This window comes from Arachis stenosperma, chromosome 2 (genome assembly GCF_014773155.1).
Source record: "Arachis stenosperma cultivar V10309 chromosome 2, arast.V10309.gnm1.PFL2, whole genome shotgun sequence".
Classification (NCBI taxonomy): Eukaryota; Viridiplantae; Streptophyta; class Magnoliopsida; order Fabales; family Fabaceae; genus Arachis; species Arachis stenosperma.
In genome coordinates, this window is record NC_080378.1 from 60,776,338 (window position 1) to 60,795,952 (window position 19,615).

General features: G+C 36.1%; 1 protein-coding gene across 2 annotated transcripts; it reads right to left on the reverse strand.

The window, feature by feature from the left end:
- Window positions 1-9,735: 9,735 nt before the first annotated feature.
- LOC130961108 (pentatricopeptide repeat-containing protein At5g04810, chloroplastic) lies at window positions 9,736-19,394 on the reverse strand. 2 transcript variants are annotated; one of them, XM_057886791.1, is made up of 12 exons: window positions 18,458-18,810; window positions 17,282-17,340; window positions 17,109-17,167; window positions 16,573-16,700; window positions 15,847-15,987; window positions 14,883-14,969; window positions 14,041-14,194; window positions 13,341-13,400; window positions 11,946-12,374; window positions 10,979-11,274; window positions 10,670-10,799; window positions 9,736-10,340 (listed from the first exon to the last, which is right to left on the reverse strand). In XM_057886791.1, exons 1-12 carry the CDS (start codon window positions 18,583-18,585, stop codon window positions 9,804-9,806), a joined length of 2,208 nt encoding a protein of 735 aa, XP_057742774.1. In that variant the 5' UTR covers window positions 18,586-18,810; the 3' UTR covers window positions 9,736-9,803. The 2 variants fall into 2 exon arrangements, with proteins under 2 accessions (XP_057742774.1, XP_057742773.1); XM_057886790.1 differs by lacking the exons at window positions 17,109-17,167; window positions 17,282-17,340 and having other exon boundaries at window positions 18,458-19,394.
- Window positions 19,395-19,615: the final 221 nt, after the last annotated feature.

The window sequence follows — 19,615 nt, forward strand, 5'->3', positions numbered from 1 at the left end:
TTCCTTGTATGCCCCTTTACAACTAAACTGGCAAAGTACTTTGAACACAGCTATGCCTCGCATAGGTTCATTCTCGCCAGGGTCAGAATTCTTAGAATTTTCATCCAAATATCTCCCCACAAGGGTCATTGCTTCTTCCGAGATATAACCCTCACATATTGACCCCTCAGGACGTGCTTTGTTTCCCACATAACTCTTTAGTGTGCGCAAATATCTAGAATTGAATTTTTAAGGAATGTTAGAAACCTACATATACAACACTATAAGGCAAATTCTAAGTTGTTGTCAATTCTAAAGGGCTAACCTCTCAACAGAGTACATCCAGCGATATTGAACAGGTCCGACTAACTTAGCTTCATGGGCAAGATGAACGGTTAGGTGAACCATCACATCAAAAAAAGCCGAAGGAAAAACGGTCTCTAATTTACATAGTGTGATTGCAATCTGGGTTTCAAGTTTGTCTAGAACGTCCACCTTCAATTCTTTGGAACAAAGCTCTCCAAAGTAAATACTTAGATGTATCAACGGTTCACAAACTTCTTTGGGTAAAAGCTCACGAATTGCAAGTGGTAGCAGCCGTTCTATTAGGACATGGCAATCATGGCTCTTCAAGCCATAAATTTTGCAATCTTCAACGTGCACACACCTTCCAATATTTGATGAATACGAATCAGGCAACTTGAGTTCTTTCAAGAACTGACAAAGAAGTTGCCTTTCATTCTCCTTCCTAGTCTTTGACAAAGTATATTTGGCTATCGGCATCACAAACTTGTTGCCCACTCTACGAGGATGAAGGTCTCTCTTGATACCCATAAGTTGAAGATCAAGCCGTGCATTAAGATTGTCCTTTGTCTTTCCATCTATATTCAATAGTGTACCCAGTATATTATCGAACACGTTCTTCTCTATATGCATTACATCTAAATTATGATGTAACAATAATGTCTTCCAATAAGGCAACTCAAAGAAAATGCTTTTCTTTTTCCAATTTCCAGCCACCTTGTCATGCTCATACTTCTTTCTCTTTTTAGTATTGTTCCCAAACTCCGTTTGTTCAAAAGTCTTGAAATCTTCTACGACATCATAACCAGACAGTGGCTTAGGTGCTTCGCCAAGTTCCCTGGTATTGTCGAAAGAACTCTTATTTCTTCGCCACGGATGATCATGCGGCAAATAGCGGCGATGACCCATATAGCAATGCTTGTGTCCATGTTTAAGCCTCTTAGATCTAGTTTCCCTGTGGCAACACGCACATGCTAGTGCACCTTTAGTGCTCCAACCGGATAACATAGCATAGGCTGGATAATCATTTATTGTCCATAAAACTGCAGCAGACAACTTAAAGTTCCGTCTCTGAACCACATCAAATGTTTCAACACCCCCTTCCCACAATTCTTTCAACTCTTCAATTAACGGTTCTAAGTATACATCAATAGAATTGCCAGGGGATTTAGGGCCTGGAATAAGTAGAGATAACATCCAATTTGAATGTTTCAAAGCCATCCAGGGAGGATAGTTATATGGGATGAGAACAACTGGCCACGTACTATAGGAAATGTTCATATTGCCGAACGGATTGAATCCATCACTAGCAACTCCAAGCCTGATATTTCTAGCATCACGTGCAAACCATTCGTGCTCCTCATCGAATGTCTTCCACGCCATCGAATCTGCTGGGTGTTTTAGGACTCCATCGTCAAGTCGTTTCTCTTTGTGCCACCTTATTGCTCGCGCTGTTTCTTCACACATGAAGATCCTTTGAAGCCTAGGTTTTAACGGAAAGTATCTTAGTATCTTCTGGGGTACCTTCTTCCGAAGGTTATCCTTTTCATTCCCCCTCCCCTTTACCCATCTAGATTGCTTACACTTTGGACATTCATCAAGATCAGCATATTCTTGCCCCCGAAACAAAATGCAATCATTCACACAAGCATCTATCTTCTCGTAATCTAATCCCAAATCTCGAATGACTTTTCGAGCATCATAAAATGAAGTTGGACAAGAGTTTTCCTTTGGAAATATGCTTTTTAGAAAGAGCAACAAAGCATCAACTGAATTGTTGCTCCATCCATAGCGACATTTCATTTGAAACAACTTGACAATGAAAGATAACCTTGATATCCCACTGTCCGGATACAGGCTTTGCTCATAATCCCTCATTAGCCTCTGGAACCTCTTTGCCCCCTGATGAGGTTCTTCTTCTATATTTTCATCTACGTTGGTAGCGAAATCTCTCGGCGTCTCCCCTAGTGTTTCTCCTCTAAAGATGTTATACAACATCTCATAAGTGGCAGAATCGTTCTCCCTTTCACAATCAATTTCATTTAGATCAGACACATCTATAGTGGATGTATCTTGAAGTATCTCACCATGATGCACCCATGTTTTATAAGAGGTCACTATCCCCCATTGGCGCACATGATGATGAACTTCATTTCTAAATTTGAACATAAAATTGTTGCATTTGGGACAAGGACAACGTATTTGATTTTTCACACCGGGTTGAGAGAAGGCAATATCCAAAAATAATTCATCGAGGCACTTTCTAAACTCAGGAGTACGCCTATCAAAATTAACCCAATATTTCTGGTAATTGACCATTGGACTAATTTCTGCAGGAGACAAGAATGGATAGAAGGATGTAAAGAGTGAAAAGAAAGAGAGCAGCATGACATAACATAGCATCACCGGGACTATCACTTTCAAAATCACCAAAAAAAGTGCAAAAAATAGAACCAAAATAATAAAGCCCAGAAATAAAAAATAGAACAAAAATATCAACTCTCCCAATAACCTAAAAATTAGATAATCGACCATGTTACACACCAATACTTTCAACCACAACAACATCAGCATAATCAACCAACAATACTCAAATAAACTGAAGTTACCTTCAGCAGACTCAATGTTCAATATTTCAGCTAAGATTATCAGATAGCAGCATATTTAACAATACTCAAATAAGCTGAAGTTACCTTAAGCAGAAATGTAATCGGACCAGACCAGACCAGCAGGAGAAGAAGGACACCCGAATCAGACCAGCAGAGGCAAAAGACAACGCCGGATGAGCAGAGCAGCATAAACTATCCTAATTCAATGCAATGTAAAATACACAACATTATTAACAAAATTTAATCCATATCCCTATGTTACTAAGGATCAAATAGTTACCTACTTTACTCAATTCACAAACACAAAAGTAAAAAAAAAACAAAATCGAACAGAGTTAAAAGAAAGCAAAAGCTAATAACACTAATATAGTCCAACAGATATAAAACTAATATCTTCAGTCACAACATCAGCAGAATCAAGGTTCATCTACATTAAACTGGACTTACCTTCAGCAGAGGAGACGATCGGAGCAGACCGGCAGCAGACCAACGAAGCACGGCAGAACCAGATGAAATTAAAGACTGCAACACAACACCAGAAGAAGACCCTTTTATTAAATCTTCATTATTTCACTATCAAGCTAGGAGACAAAGAAATTAGTACTAATAAAAGCTTCTTCTGCTTTATTATGTAACTCAGGTTTTCCAACATAAATATACAAGCCTCAACAAAGAAAAAAGAACAAACAGAACAACATATTAAATCATCTACTTTTACATACAGATACAGTTAGGAATTAGTATCAATTTTTCTCTTCTAAACCTACAATAAAACAGCAACAATGAAGTCCACAAAATTACTGTACAATAACTACATATAAGAAAAAAATCACCTCTACAGTGAAGAACGTCAGTCGCAGAACCACACTGAGTGAAAGGTTGGGGCCGTTCCACCGTCGAAGACGCAGGCCACAGGCGAGGACAGTTGACAGCACGATCAGAGCTTTGGCACGAGCAGAGCTTCGGCACGGACAGAGCACAGCCAGCAGAGGAGTCACCCAACAAGACGACCACAGAAACGGAGGTAGTAGATACAGAAGAGGTACGACGCGGAGGCGAAGAAGGCAGAACGCAGGGGAGCCTAGACGGCCAGGACGACACGGACAGAGGTGAGCAGCGGCGCAGACGAAGCAGATTTGAGGAGCGAGTGGAGGACCACGACACCGCCGAGACGTCTCCCAGGGGCTAGGCCGGCGACTCTTCCTCCGGCAGCAGCTCCATTCTCCCTCGTAGATAGGGTTTCGACGGCGCGATTGGTTTGAGAGTGGGTGGGTGTGAGGTTTCGAGTGAGGTGGGGGAATGGGGGAACTTAGGGTTTTTTTACTTTTTACATTCACTATAGATATTAACTCTTACGTTTTTACACTGCATTTTGTTTTTTTAATTTTTTTGGAATATTTTTAATTACTGTTATTTATAGTTATAAATTAATAAAAAAAATTTTAAATTTCACACTTTAGTTTTAAGTTACCTTATAATTCTGATTATTAAAAATTATATACTAATTTTATAAAGACATATAAATTAATATTTACATCATTTAAAAATTAATGAATATGTAAAAAATAATATAAAAAATATATTTTAAATGATTTATATAAACAATTTATTTAATTTCTGAAACAAAATACAATTATTTTAAAAAAAATATACAGACAATTTTTTTAATTCTTAAAGTTTTTAACATTTTGAAAAGAAAATTATAAATTATACATATATTTTGTGACACAAAAAAAAACTTGTTACAAACAATGTTGAATTTGGTGACAAATGAATTTTTTGTTACAAAATAATTTGAGTTTTTCAGACAAAAAAAAATTTTGTTACAAAATATTTGATTTTTTGAAACAAAAAACTATTTTGTTACAAAATACTACGAGTTTTTGCAACTATTTAACTTTCTGTTACAAAATATTATAATATTTTGTAACAACACAATACGGCGTTACGAAAACTACCATAATTTGTAACAAAATAAAATAGATTGTTACAAAATATCTGCATGTTTTGTAACAATTTGTGATATTGTTACAAAACATATTTTTTTTGTAACATTCAGCAACTTTTATTACAAAAAAATGGTTTTTTGCAACAATTTTAAATTTGATACAAAATTTTTGTTACAAATGTTCCGTTTTCTTGTAGTGCGAGCACGCACATAGGACGCGTACGCGTAGGTGAATGGACGCAGCGTTCACTTTGAGAATGCTACATTCTCCTGAAGCAAGCTCCCAACCACACCAACTAAGGACCCATTCTGATCTGTTTCATCAAAGGCCAGAAAGCCTACTTCAAGTACTGGGATGACCAAATTAGAAAGTGTATAAATAGGAGAAGATTCAATTCCATTAAAAGAGGCTTTTCCGAACTTTCGGGCTAGAGACTTTCTTCTTCATCTTCTTTTATTTTTCCTTAGAGTTTTAGATCAGAGTGAAATTTTTTTTCTGCTGTTCATCTTCTGCAAATTTTCCTTTTCTGTTTTGTGCTAGAGCAATGATGAACTAAACCCCAATTTCATTTGGGGGAGGAGCTCTATTGTAATTCTCATGAATTAATGAATTTCTTCTTCTTCTCAATTCAATTTGGTGGCTATTGGATAACTTCTGCTTTGATTGTCGATTATTCACTCCGGAAGGGGGTTTAATTCAGTGAATGTGGGTGTGAGCCTCGGAAGGGGAATCACCTTCATTAGAACTGAAGCTCTATCCTTCAGTACTCTCTTGATCAACACTATTTGAGAGGAATTGAGATCTTGAGAGTTAGTGTGCCTTATGGATAAGAAAAATGTGCTCTAACTCTTCTCATGATCACTAGATCAAGGAATTGGCATGTTGATTATGATTAGAGAGATTGGGTCACCAAGGAATTAGGATCTAATCACTTTCAATTTTCCATAGATCTATCAACATGATTGAGAAAGGAGTTGAGACCTAATTGATTCATGGAGGATTACAATATCTCCAATCCCTATGAATTATTTTCTCTACATTTCTTCACATTAAAGTTTTCTTGTTTTACTGCAATTTACTTGATCAAGTCTGTTTGATGCTCCCAATCCCTTTAATTATTCATGCAATTTAAGTTTTCTGCAATTTAGCTTCTGCAATTTAACTTCTCTGCACTTTAAGATTCAGTTCTTTTAGTTTTCTTGCAATTTAAGATTCAGTTCTTTTTAATTTCTTGCACTTTAAGTTTCAGCAATTTACTTTTCTTGCCATTTAAGTTTCTACCATTTTTTTATTTCCAGTATTTTAATGTCTTGCTATTAAATTCCTTTCAATCACAATTCACTCCAATTATTACTGTTAGCTTGACTAAATTCATCACCATACTAAAATTTTTTGATCCATCAATCCCTATGGGATCAAACTCACTCCTGTGAGTTATTACTACTTGATGCGACCCGGTACACTTGCCGGTGAGTTTGTGTGGAATTCAGTTTTTACCCCATCACCTGACAAGACGGATGCTCTCTTGGTTAGTCGAGCTATCACAATACAAAGTCAGATTCGAACCTAGGAACATGATCAAGGAGTAGGCCATGGCAGATTTCATATCTAAAATGACCCCTAGAAGTGAACTCGCAGAATCATGGAAACTCCATGTGGACAGCTTGTCAAATACCAGTTCAGGGGGAGCAGGAATAATACTAGAAAGCGAGAATGGAATTGTGGTGTGCAGAATCCCACACTTCCGCACAACTGAACCAGCAAGTGCACTGGGTCGTCCAAGTAATACCTAAGTGAGTCATGGTTGATCCTACGAGGATTGTGATTTGAAGTAAGCTATGGTTATCTTGCAGATCTTAGTCAGGCGGATAGAAAATTTGTTGGATTTGGTTATAAGCATAAAATTGGAATAAGATGGAATTACTAGGTTTGATTATAATCAATGATAAGAAGATGGTTAAGGCTTGGAGATGCTTTGTTCTTCTGGATTAATTCCAGTCTTACTGTCTTCTTCAACTGTGAATGATTTCTTCTATGGCAGGCTGTATGTGATTGTCGCCAATTGAGAGGTCACCAATGCTCCTCCAAATCTGAACCCCAGGGTTCGTGGGGATCTATTCTGATTGAGGGTGAAGCTCCTGCAGTCGATTCTCCTTAATGATCCTACTCAAAATGCCACAGACAAGGTCGGATCTTCTGGATCAGAGAATGCTACGCCTTTGGGTTCTAGCCTCTACCACAGAGACCCTAATCTCCCCATACCTCGGCTGAACTGGTGTCTCCATAAAACTCAATAGGGATCCTCCCCTCAACCTAGGAGGTTTAGAGACTCATACTGATAGAAAATACAATGTGTAAAATGAAATATGGCTTATCTCCCTTGAAGATCGTGTAAAAGTTCTTTAAATACTAAGCTAATGACTAAGGATTACATAAGAAAGGATGAAACAGTCTTTTAGTGCTAAAATCCACTTCTGGGGCCCACTTGGTGAGTGTTTGGGCTGAGCTTTGATAAGATCCACGTGCTAGGAGGCCGCTAGGGCATTGAACGCTGGCTAGGGGGTCCTTTATGGGCGTTTGAATGCTGGTCTCTTCTCCTTGGGCGTTGGACACCAGAATAGAGTAGGAAGCTGGCGTTGGATGCCAGTTTTGGGCCTTCAATTCTGAAGCAAAATATAGACTATTATACATTTCTAGAAAGCTCTGGATGTTAGATTTTCATATCCGTTGAGAACGCTCCATTTGGACTTCTGTAGCTCTAGAAAAGCTCTTTCAAATGCAAAGAGGTCAGATCCGGACAGCATCTGCAGTGCTTTCTCTGTCTCTGAATCAGACTTTTGCTCCAACTCCTCAATTTTAGCCAGAAAATACCTGAAGTTGCATAAAAACACAAAAACTCGAAGTTGAATCTAAAAATATGAATTTTGCACTAAAAGCTATAAAAACTTGATAAAACATAAACACAACATGCTAAAAACTATATGAAAATGATGCAAAAAAGTATATAAAATATTCGCTCATCACAACACCAAACTTAAACTGTTGCTTGTCCCCAAGCAACTAAAAACAAAGTAGGATAAAAAGAAGAGTAAGATACAATAAATCTCAGAGTTTCCAATGAAGCTCAGCTTTAATTAGATGAGCGGGACTTAGTAGCTTTTTGTTTCTGAATAGTTTTGGCATCTCACTATCCATTGAAACTCATAAGTGTTAGTCTCTTTAGGAACTTAGAATCCAGATGATATTATTAACTCTCCTAGTTCAGTTCTTTTTTATTCTTGAACACAGCTTTCAGAGTCTTGGCCGTGACCCTAAGCACTTTATTTTTCAGTATTACCACCGGATACATAAATGCCACAGACACTTTAACTGGGTGAAACCTTTCGGATTGTGATTCAGCTTTGCTAGAATCCCCAGATAGAGGTGTCCAGAGTTCTTAAGTACACTCTTAGGATCTTTGGATCCTTTTACCTTTGCCTTTTGGTTTAAAGGGTTATTGGCTTTTTGCTCTTGCCTTTTGGTTTAAAGAGCTATTGGCTTTTTCTGCTTTTTATTTTTCATTTTTTTGCCATATTTTTTTCGCATGCATGTATATATTATTTTTTTCTTTTGCAACGTGCTTTTTCTTTTTCTTTTTGCTGCTTTTTCTTGCTTCAAGAATCAATTTATTTAGATTTTTTAGATCACCCATGATACTTTTTCTTTTTCATCATTCTTTCAAGAACCAACATTCTTAATTTCAACTTCAAATATGCACTGTTTATTCATACATTTAGAAAACAAAAGCAATGCCACCACATCAAGATAATTGAACTATTCTTATTATATAACTTGAAATTCATGTATCTCTCAATTCTTTTCAATTAAAATTTTCTTTTAAGCAAGGAGAGGGATATATGGAACACTTTATATCCTTAAGACATAGATGATCATGCAACAAGAACAAGAGAACAGACAATAAAACATAATAGAAAACAGAAAAAAGTAACATGAGAGAAGGGAATTAAGAGAACGAATCCACCTTAGTGATGGCGGCTATTACTCCTCCTTGAGGATCCAATGTAGTGCTTGATCTCTTCAATGTCACTCCCTTGTCTCTGTTGTTCTTCCCTCATAGCTCTCTGATCTTCTCTATTTCATGGAGGATGGTGGAGTGCTCTTGATGTTCCAACCTCAGTTGCTCCACGTTTGAGCTCCACTCTCCCAGAGAGGTATTCAGTTGATCCCAAAATATTTTGGGGAGGAAAATACATCCCTTGAAGTATCTCAGAGATTTTTATTGAGACGGCTCCTCATGCTCTTGCTGTGGTCCATGTGCCAGCTCTCTAATATGCTCCATCCTTCTTTTAGTGATGGGTTTGTCATCTTCTATGACAATTCCAGCTGAATTGCATAGGTGACAAATGAGGTGAGGGAAGTGAAGGCAAGTGCCTTTCCCTTCCTCTTCCTTGAGGTTTCACCAGTCTTTAGTGCCATACTTTGGAGTGGTAGAAGTCCAAAAATAAAGCTTTTGCAACACCAAACTTGATATCATAATTCATGAAAAAAATAGATGTTATTTTTAATCATTAAAATATTATATTTATATTTGCATTACATTTATTTTTGCATTACAGGATTTAAGTTTCCTAAATATATGTATTAATTGATGAATTTTTTGAATATTAAAATATATAATATCTCTATAGTTTTATTTAAATTTGATATTAATTATTAAAATTTTTTATTAAATAATTTTTTATGTTTAAAAATTAATTCATTTTAGTTCCAAATAATGTGCCGGTTTAAATCTAGTTACCACTTATTCTTGCTACTTGTACTACTGCTTTTACTATATTTTAATTTCAGTAAATCTTATGGAAGCTAATAAACTTATATCATTTTCTATTAGCGGAAGTTGTAAACTGATTTCTCCATTCTCAATAGCATTACCAAAAACAACCACACGTATTACATGCAATTCTCAACAATCATAATCATTATCAGTGTCCTCATCGGAATTAACTTCATTGGCATAATATATATTGTCATCAGCACCACTGTCATCATCATGACTATCATAAAAACTTTCAGGTTCAGCAGTTTTTGTTCCACAATTGATATCAAGAACATGATGGGAGGTCCAATCTGGAGGGAAGGTCTTTTCAAGGGCCTCTGTTAATTCTCCTCCTGTCCTCTCAATCTTTCGTAAACATCTCGACCAGTGGACTGCAGTTCCCATATCTACGGTTATCTCCGACTCTATCATCTCTCTACATATAGACAAGAGTCCCTTGTAAATGTATTCTTGAGCAAAGGTGGCTCTCGATAGCAGTGATGTCATAAGACAATGGTACACTGCTTTGTCTGGCTTCAATCCGGCCATCTTCATCTCTTCAAAGCATCTCAAAGCCTTTTCGGGGAAAGAGGCACGTGCCCATCCATGTATTAGGGTAGTGTAGGTTTTGAGATTTGGTTTTATGCCAGATGTTTCCATTTCTTGAACAACCTGTGTGGCTTTCTGGAGGGAAAATAAAAATATGATTAGACGATATTAATCAAGTAGTCCTTAGACAAGAATCTTAATCTCATTCCTATCTGTTAGATTGTGACAAAGATGCAAGACATGATACAATTATGCCTTACTTTCACCTCTCAAGGCAAAGATTAAGAAGGCCAGGGGCAACTTAGACTCTCACGCAGTGGGATCTAGGAAGGATACATGTACAGCAGCCTCACACCTCAGACCACTCGTCACTTTTCAGAACATTTTCTCTTTGCTAAAGCACTCAACTTTCCTTTTTTTTTTTTTTCAATAATCGAAAAGTATATCCTCGGAAAACCTCATACCTGCACATCACCAGCTTTACAGCAAGCATTTATAAAAGATGTGTAAGTATGGATGTCAGGTTGCACTCCTTCATCTCTCATTTGTTGTATCAGGTCTGCTGCCTCCCAAACATCGCCTCTCCGAGCCCATCTAAAACAGTAAACTAGGTTACTAACGTAAAAAGCATGTCCGCCAAATGACAATATTATTGGTAAGTCCAATAGTAAGCAAATGGAAAGTTTATTGAGAAAAATATAGCTTGATTACGAAAATATATAACAAGCATTGGATAAAAGTTAACACTTGTGCTAGAAGAAAATTATTCATACCCATCAATTAATATGTTATAGACAAAAGTATTTCTAGGAATCTTCTTTGCACTCATTTCTTTTGTGACTGCTAGGGCACTCTGCATTCGGCCTGACTTACAACATGCCTTCAACAATGCCTCATAAGTATATACATCAATCTCCAAGCCCTCATTCTTCAATTTTGTGAAGTACTGAAAGGCCTTTTCAGTATCACCCAGTGAAGCATAACCATGCATAAGAGTTGTATAGGTATGCTCATTTGGGTTAACACCTGCCAAATTCATTTCATCCAATATCCCTATAGCCTTTTCCATCTACAAGATACACGACATAAATTGCAGAAAGCGTTGGATATAGATGCTAAATGAGACCTGTAACAAATTATAACATATCTAAATGGAGAACAGTTTTCTTCTATGATGAAATACTATGGTTCCAACTCCTAAAATGCATGCATATCAGTCAAATAAGAAAGAGGAGATGTAATAGACTGAAAAGGAAAAATAAAAATGAAGTGAAAAGAAAAAAAAATGAAAAATTAGTTCATAGAGCGAAAAATGTTCAACTGGCACCAACTGTTCCTCAACTAAAGTAAACTAAGGCAATAATTAATCGACACTTAGATAGTAAATAAAAATAATTGCCAGCATCTTTTTATTAATGTTAGAAATGAGTATGTGTCAATGCACAAGTGGCTGTGTCAACAGACGAATATCGGCTGACTCTGTCAGAGTAGAAAAGGATTTTTCTGTCTGATGTTTTTTAGACTTTTTTCAGTACAATGGCAAATATACATGGCTATTTGTTATCGTACTATAACATATGCTTTTAGATCATAATTTTACATAAAAGCACACACCAGGTGTTATTCATTTTTTGTTTCTTGACACTCAACAATCAACAAATAAAAGAACCTAGGGAAAAGTAGTAAGAACCAAGTCATGTCATTTGTGTTTTATCAACAATTGTTTGCCAACCATCTTACCTGACGCTTCTCAACAAGGCCAAGAATAAGAGCATTATAAGTGTGTACAGTGGGGATGCAGCCACTCCTCCTCATCATATCGAAAATCTCCAGGGCTCTCCTCATCTCCCCGGCTCTTGCAAAGCCATGTATAATGGGTAAAAATGTGCGGGTTGTTGGTCTATGCCTCTCCCTTTGCATTTGCTTAATGATAGTAATGGCACGATCCATATTACCCATCCCACAAAAGGCTTTTACAATGTTGTTATACAAAACAACATCAGGTTTCAAACCATCTTTAGTAAGGTCTTCGAAAACGGCAAATGCATTAGCCCAATCTTTTAACTTCAAGAATCCATTGATCAGCATAGAGTACGTCTTCATGTTATGTTTTATGCCAGCCATTTTCATCATTTTGCTAATCTCCAATGCTTTAGAAACTTTTCCTATCTGAAAAAGAAAAAAAAAAAGGATGAAGGGATTTTATGTGAGACAGAAAGCCAAACTACATCACTTGGATATAAATTTGTTGGCCAAAAACAGCCCAATTAACTCAACCTATATAGTACACACAGTTACGCCTAGATATACAGCACTACTATGGAGTCACAAAGTCTATTATTAAACAGCAACAAAAAATATTAAAAAAGAAAAAGACGAAAGAAAAACAAAAGGATGAAAAAAGAGCTGCATGTCATGTGGCACAAACATAAGGCCTGGCACCATTACACTGAAGGAAGAACCTCTTGTGAATCACATGATTTGTTCATGCAATCTCTCACATAACAGATTGAAACACACAACTTACATTTTTCTTTTCATGTCTTTTGCTCTTTTCTTTTCTTTATTATTATTATTATTATTATTATTATTATTATTATTATTATTATTTTGACAAAGGAGAAATTTCATCAAGAGGAGGAATAAGATGTTAGGGACTTGGGTATTATGGGATGCTTGATGTTGTATTTAAGGAAAGTGGTTATCTATAGAGCATAGCTTTCCATTCTCTCAACATGTCGGAGAAGAAAAGTTACCAGTAAAAATCATGAGCCTTACACCAAATACATACTAAGCATCTAATTCTACCCTATAAAATATGCTTGTCAGAAAATCTATCACTCTAGGTGTGTGCATCACGCTCTAACAGAATAGTCCAAATAGTGGTGCAAACTGCACAGTACCACAATTTTTGCCTCTTTTCTACTACCAAACCCAACAAACCTAGTCAACACAAGTTACATTTAACACCTTCAATTAACATTCCGTCTTTTATTGGTACTACCTACACGATAAGAAGTTCCAATAAACTGTTTGCAAGAAAGCTACCTTTGCAAGAAAGCTACCTTTGCAGTAGTATTTGTAAGCAAGATTTATAACAGAAGATTATGTTGTAATCCATGAAATATGTCTTACCTTGGTGTAAAGATTTATGAGACAGCCAAAGGTGATAACTGAGGGAGAGAAACCACATTCCTTCATTAAAAGAAAAAAAAGGAAGTTACAGTCTCATTCAATATTTCCTGTCGAATTAGCATAAAAAAGCTAAAATTACAATATTGATAGGGATATCTCAGAATTAGAAATGTCCCAGACTTAGTATACTGTTGAGTCTCTCAAATACTCAACAACAGGAGGGTTTTGGGGTTATGGCCTCTCAAAGTGCCATATCCGTTGTACTGCTTGCAATTCCAGGGGTTGATTCCAGAAATTCTCTTCAGTATTTGTTCTTCCTAGTTCTATTATTATCCATGGATGATCAAGTTATGAACAGTGTACAGATCTTCCATCATAATGGGACATCAAATAATATGAGGATGGGAAATTTCATGAGATTGTCCAAATATAGTTCTAAAGGAATTATAGGAAGAGATGTTGTAAGATAAATTTAATAAGAGTTTCAACTAGAAAGAGAAAAAAAACGGAAAAAAAAAAGTTACGGAAACTTCATGCCCTTGAGGATAATTATACCAATCATATCATTTGGATATGATATTCATGAGTGGCACATTGTCTTTTCAAGAAGTATCAATGTTGAAGGCACATAGCATAGGTGAAGTACCAAGTCTCACATCCTATCATCATAAAGATACCAATGACCAATAATAAGCTATACCTTTAGTCTGTCAAACACGACCAAGCATTTTTTTTCATTGCCAACCATTGTATACCCATCCATCATGGTATGATATATGTCGATGCGAGCATCAATGCCCTGTTCTTCCATTTCCCTCACCAAGTCTTCAGCTCGATCCATATTGCCACTTTGACTGAAGAAATTAAATAAAAATGACCATCATTAGCCATAAAGTATATTAGTAAGCTTTCAAACATGAAATCTATGCAACAATAATTACCAAGACAGAAACATAGCAATAACTGCACAATAGATTAATTCATCAGTTTATAACTGGTATGGTTAACCATATACTGATTTAGTTAACCACTTGACTTAAATGTTTCAATCTTGCCAAAATTAAAATTAAAATTAAAATTAAAATTTTATTTTGTATTTAAGAGGTGCAAACTTTATATATATATGGGGATCCATTGAAAACAGGTACAAGTCACATTACACTTACACCATTGAACAACTTTTTATAAATTTTGAATTTCGTCAATCCAACCATCGAGTTAAAACATTTCAACATATAGATCAAATGTATAATTCATAACATTTGGAAGTGATTTGCTATTTCATTATACCACTATTTTGAAATACAATACTTTCAAAAATGTAAGTGAATATCAAGTATTAGATTACATACCTATTACTGCCCAAATTTTACAAAATTTTCTATTCATGATTATTAGGATAATATAAAGTAATTCAATGGTTAGATTGATGAAATCTACTTATGATGTATAATCTCTATGCTGATGTAGCACTCTACACGTGAGAATGTTTTACAGCCATGCATATAAGAGTCAGCCCATAAAATTAATCAAAATGCTCACCAGTGTGCATAAATTATGTTCCCATAAATGATGGCATTTAAAGATGAAAGCCTCTCTTTGGCCTCCTTAAACCAGTGATCTGCAGCACTTCCAAAACAACATCAAATAGTATTATTTCTACAAAACAAAATCGATTGCTCTTTATTCACTCAGGTAAGAAAAGCCTGTAAAATTTTCCCAGACCCAAATGAAACTAAACTATACCACTACCTTAAAGAAAGAGACAAAAAAAAAAGCCAAAAAAACAGAAAAGCTATTTAAATATGAATCATAAAGAACAAATAATCAAGCTCACCTAAGTTAAACCAGTTATATAAATGTAGAAACATACCAAAACCATCCAATGCAATATACTACGTAAGGTTGGCAAGTGGAAATACCGGCTCCAATAACTGATGGAAAATGGGTGTTTTTGTCCATATAGCTAGTGAACTACGACTTGCTTCAACAGAAAAACAACTACTTTCACTTCATATTATATTTGACATTAAAAAATTATGTTAATACGTGATGTAGCATTGGTAAATTCTAATGTGGCTATGAAACTTTGGCAACACTTAAAAAGTGTAGCTAAAATTAATGTCACACTTTTTTTACTAGGGCAAAACTTATTAATTTGATCTCACTTTTCAATTTTCATTTATGTTTTCAAATTAAAAAGTATTGGCCAAATAGTAATAAAGTGTGACCTTAATTTTAGCTACACTTGCCAGACCAACTTATTAAATTAGACTTCAAAACAATACAACCTTGGCATGTGAGGTGTCCATGCATCAAGATAAAAGATTTGTGAGTAAGGGACAAGGTGAGTGTTAGAGGGGAAAAGAAAACATGTTATTTCACCCGAAAACATAAATTTTCAGAAAGCTGGCCTTAGGCAAATAAATAAATAATAACCATCAACAAAGGAGTTACTTTTTTATAAAAGATAGAGTAACAAGGAAGCATTATCTGGTTTACTTACTCAGCATTGCCTACTTTAGCAAATCCCCCCACAATTATACTGTATGTCACTAAGCTCATTTCAATGCCCTCTTCCTTCATCTTTCTTACACAAAGTAAAGCCTCTTCCATGTCTCTTCCAACTGCATATGCATGAATAAGACTGCAAAGATTTAACACATTGTAAGTCAGAAGGAAAATAATCAGAGTGAATTTTCATTTGTAACATAGAAGGAATTTTATTTAAAGGAAACAAGGATTTCGCAAGGGCAAAGATATCCACCTAAAACTAAACAAATTGACAAAACATCGAAATGAATATATAACACACAAAAAAAGTGGGATGAGAAAAGAAAAAATCTTGCACGAATAACAACTAAATGCCCTAAAGGGACCCATATGGTGAATACCGAAGAGAGTATAATCACGTTGTAAAACAGCATCATATCTGCAAAGGGGGAACAGAGAAAAAAGAAAAGAAGAAAAAGGGGGGGGGGGGGGGGGGAGGGAAGGGGGATCCCAGCAGATTTGAAAAGCTTTGCAGCTAATATAACAGACTCTCGACAGTAAAACTGGTAATATTTCTGAAACGTTTAACTCTTCCTAGAATCAGCATGTTCATTCCTAAACAGATAACACGTCAATAAACAAAATTTTGCATCAACTTAAAGTTCAAAAACAAAAATAGAAGTAGATGAATAAAATTACAAGAGCCCTAGTACACAAGATCTTATATAAAAGAATTTACCTACTATATACATGAGAAGATGGTTCAATTCCTCTGGCTCGCATACTCTCAAATATTTGACGTGCATGATGCATGTCCCCTCGCCTCGCATAAAATTTAACCATCAAGCCATATTCTTTTCTAGCTGGCTGAAATAATTAAGGGCAATAAAATGAAACCAAGAACAATTGCTCTTCACGTAAAAAAGATATGTAACAGATAAAAATGATACTCGTAGGTACACATTAAATATTTTTAATTGCAACTATCTATATATATGACAAACAACATAATACTATCTTGATTTTTTTTTATTTCCTAGAGATGGTATTAGCAAATAGAAAATATAGAATGGGGAGAGGGTGAGAAAGTCTAATTTATTCAAATATATCATCAGATAATGCTAATAAAATATCCAAACCAAGAAATTTAACACATAGAAGTCTTTTACTTATAAAAGCCCTTGCTTGACCAACAACATTTTCAGCATTCGATGCTGAGATAAACTACATGCATCATCATTAGTCATATTTAAGGGAGAATAAGAAAATACATACATTACTAAAACAGAGGAATGAACAGCAGTGCACCAAATATAGATAAAAGGAAACTTCACCTGTTATAAGAAGTTAAAATCTCCTACTTTTAATTCAAGGCAGAAAATGAGTCTTTTATAAATAACAATGAACAAAGAATAGAAGTCGAATGCAGATTAATATAAATCCAATACCAGAATACCAACTTTGAATACCGAAGAGAGTATAATCACGTTGTAAAACAGCATCATATCTGCATAGGGGGAACAGAGAAAAAAGAAAAGAAGAAGGGGGGGGGGGGGGGGGGGAAGAGAATACCAACTTTGATTCAAAACATATCTTATTCTCTTACAAATTTATTCATATTAGAAGAACTGGACTAAGATAGTGAATGGAATGATTAGAACAAAAAGTTCTCTTTACAAGAACAAGAATTAACAAAAGAGGGGAAAAATCAATAAAGCAAGGCTTCTACTCCCTTAACATATTTGAGAGAAAAACATTCTTAAAAGAAGCATAACCTTTACACCAAAGGAGGCCAAACACCTAATTTTATCCAAGAGACAAATGGGCTAGACGATAAAAAGACCCAAAAAGACAATCAATTCCAAGGACTCTCTGTTGCTTAGATCTCAATTAATATGTGGAATGGAATATCAGACACTAAAAAATTTGGACTGGATAAATGTGTAAAGAGAAAATATTTCTCGAATTCAAACTACCAAGATCCTGTATATCCCCATCATTATGTCTAGTTTGGCATAGTTTCCAATGCCTTCTTGCTTTATTTTTATGTCTTCTTCTCTTTTATAAAGAAGAATATAACTGAAGGAGTATAAGATCAAAAATCAGTCAAAAGAAGAGCTATTAACTATAAAGCATCAGTATCCAATCTCTTAACATGTTTGACAAGGAACATCCTCTAAAAAAATCATGAGCTTCACACCAAATAGATCCCAAACGTCTAAGCCTATCCTATATAACTTGTTTGTTAGAAAATCTGCCACTGAGTGTGTGCAAATTGCACTCCAGCCAAATTTCCCATGAACTTTTCAAACCCCAAACACATTGCGAATTAACACTTTTCATCATACAAACAGCAAGTAACTCTTCCTACCCAAAGAAAAAAAAAAAAAAAAAAGAGAGACTCAATTGCGCTGGTAGCAATTCAACTCAACTATCAACAGAAAAGTAAAAGAAGGATTAATCAGAGAGGAAATGGTCATGTGAAGAATTTGAGACCTAATCTATACCTCCAAGACTGCAGGAGTAACTAATCAATGACAAACTTTAGGAGATTCGACATGAAATTATCCATTTCGATCAAACAGAAGCAAATGGACAGCACTATGCATAACAAAATGTTCTACCTTCTTGATTCTCTCGAAAGCCCGAACAACCGCCTGCCAATTCTCCGGCTCGGTCTCCAGAACCTTCCTGAACTCCTTCCTCGAGCCGTCCCTGTCTTCGTGCCACTCGGACCGATAATCCTTATCATCACTCCCTTCCAACCATCTCGCCCTCTCTCGAGTCTTGTCCCTCATCCTCCTCCCATCATCCAATTTAACCGTCAAGACCCTCCCGTGGAACTCCACACCGTCGAATTCCACTGCTTTCATCGCCGAATTCTCAGCCTTCTCTACCACGCCCTCATAATTCACAAACGCAAATCCCGCATTCCGCTCCGTGTCGTTGTGACCCTTGATCAATATCACGCTCTTTATCGCCCCGAATTGCCGAAAAAACTCCGCAATTTCTTGTTTCTTGACCCAACCGGGCAAGTTCCCGATGAAAATTTTCCCCGGCTCCCGAAACGGAGTCCCCGCCGTGGCAGGCGAGTCATGACTTTCTCTGCAATCCTCCTCCATTTCCGAGTCCTCGACTTGTTCTTCTTCATCGGGCGGCGGAGGAGGGGGCGGAGGAGGAGGTGGAGGAGGAGAGAGTTTGCTTGTTAGCCAGAGCTTGTCTGTAAGGGAACGGGAGGGGGTACTGAAGGGGTTCTTATTCTTGAGAGGGTTTGAATTTGATGGGGGTTTATGGTTTGAGGAAGGTTTGGATGTTTTAAGGGGTTTGGAGGGGCGGCGGAAGTTGCCGGAGGTTGAAGTAGCAGAATTGTTCGAGTCCGGCGGGGGTTTGACGGAGAAGGATATAGCGGAGGAAGGGTGGTAGTTGCCGGCGAGAAGGGTGGAGGAGGAGAAGGGAGGAGGAGCGAAGTGTGAGGTGGAGAGTGAGAAAGCTTCCATCATCGTATATGGCATTGAGATCTCCCTCTGCTAACCCCGTGAAGTATCTTCAGTTTAACTGCGGAAAATTTGTTGTGATTAAAGAGATATTTTTTTTCTTTTTCTTAACTTGCAATAAATAATTTAATTGAAAACGAAAATACTAGAGAAACAAAAAAAAACACTCAATTTGTTTTATTCAACTTAATTAAGTTTTTTTGACAAAATAATTTAAATAATAAATGATTATATTAAAAATAGCTTATAAATAAATTATTTTGTCTTTAAATTTTTAATTTTAAAAGT

Excerpts from the sequence above, each read along its gene's own strand:
- LOC130961108 (XM_057886790.1), bottom strand. The coding sequence starts at position 19,345 with ATGCCATATACGATGATGGAAGCTTTCTCACTCTCCACCTCACACTTC. Across the intron at positions 14,195-14,882 it reads AACATAATTTATGCACACTG|TCAAAGTGGCAATATGGATC; the intron begins GTGAGCATTTTG and ends TAATTTCTTCAG. Across the intron at positions 10,341-10,669 it reads GTAAAGCTGGTGATGTGCAG|AAAGCCACACAGGTTGTTCA; the intron begins GTATGAGGTTTT and ends TTTTCCCTCCAG.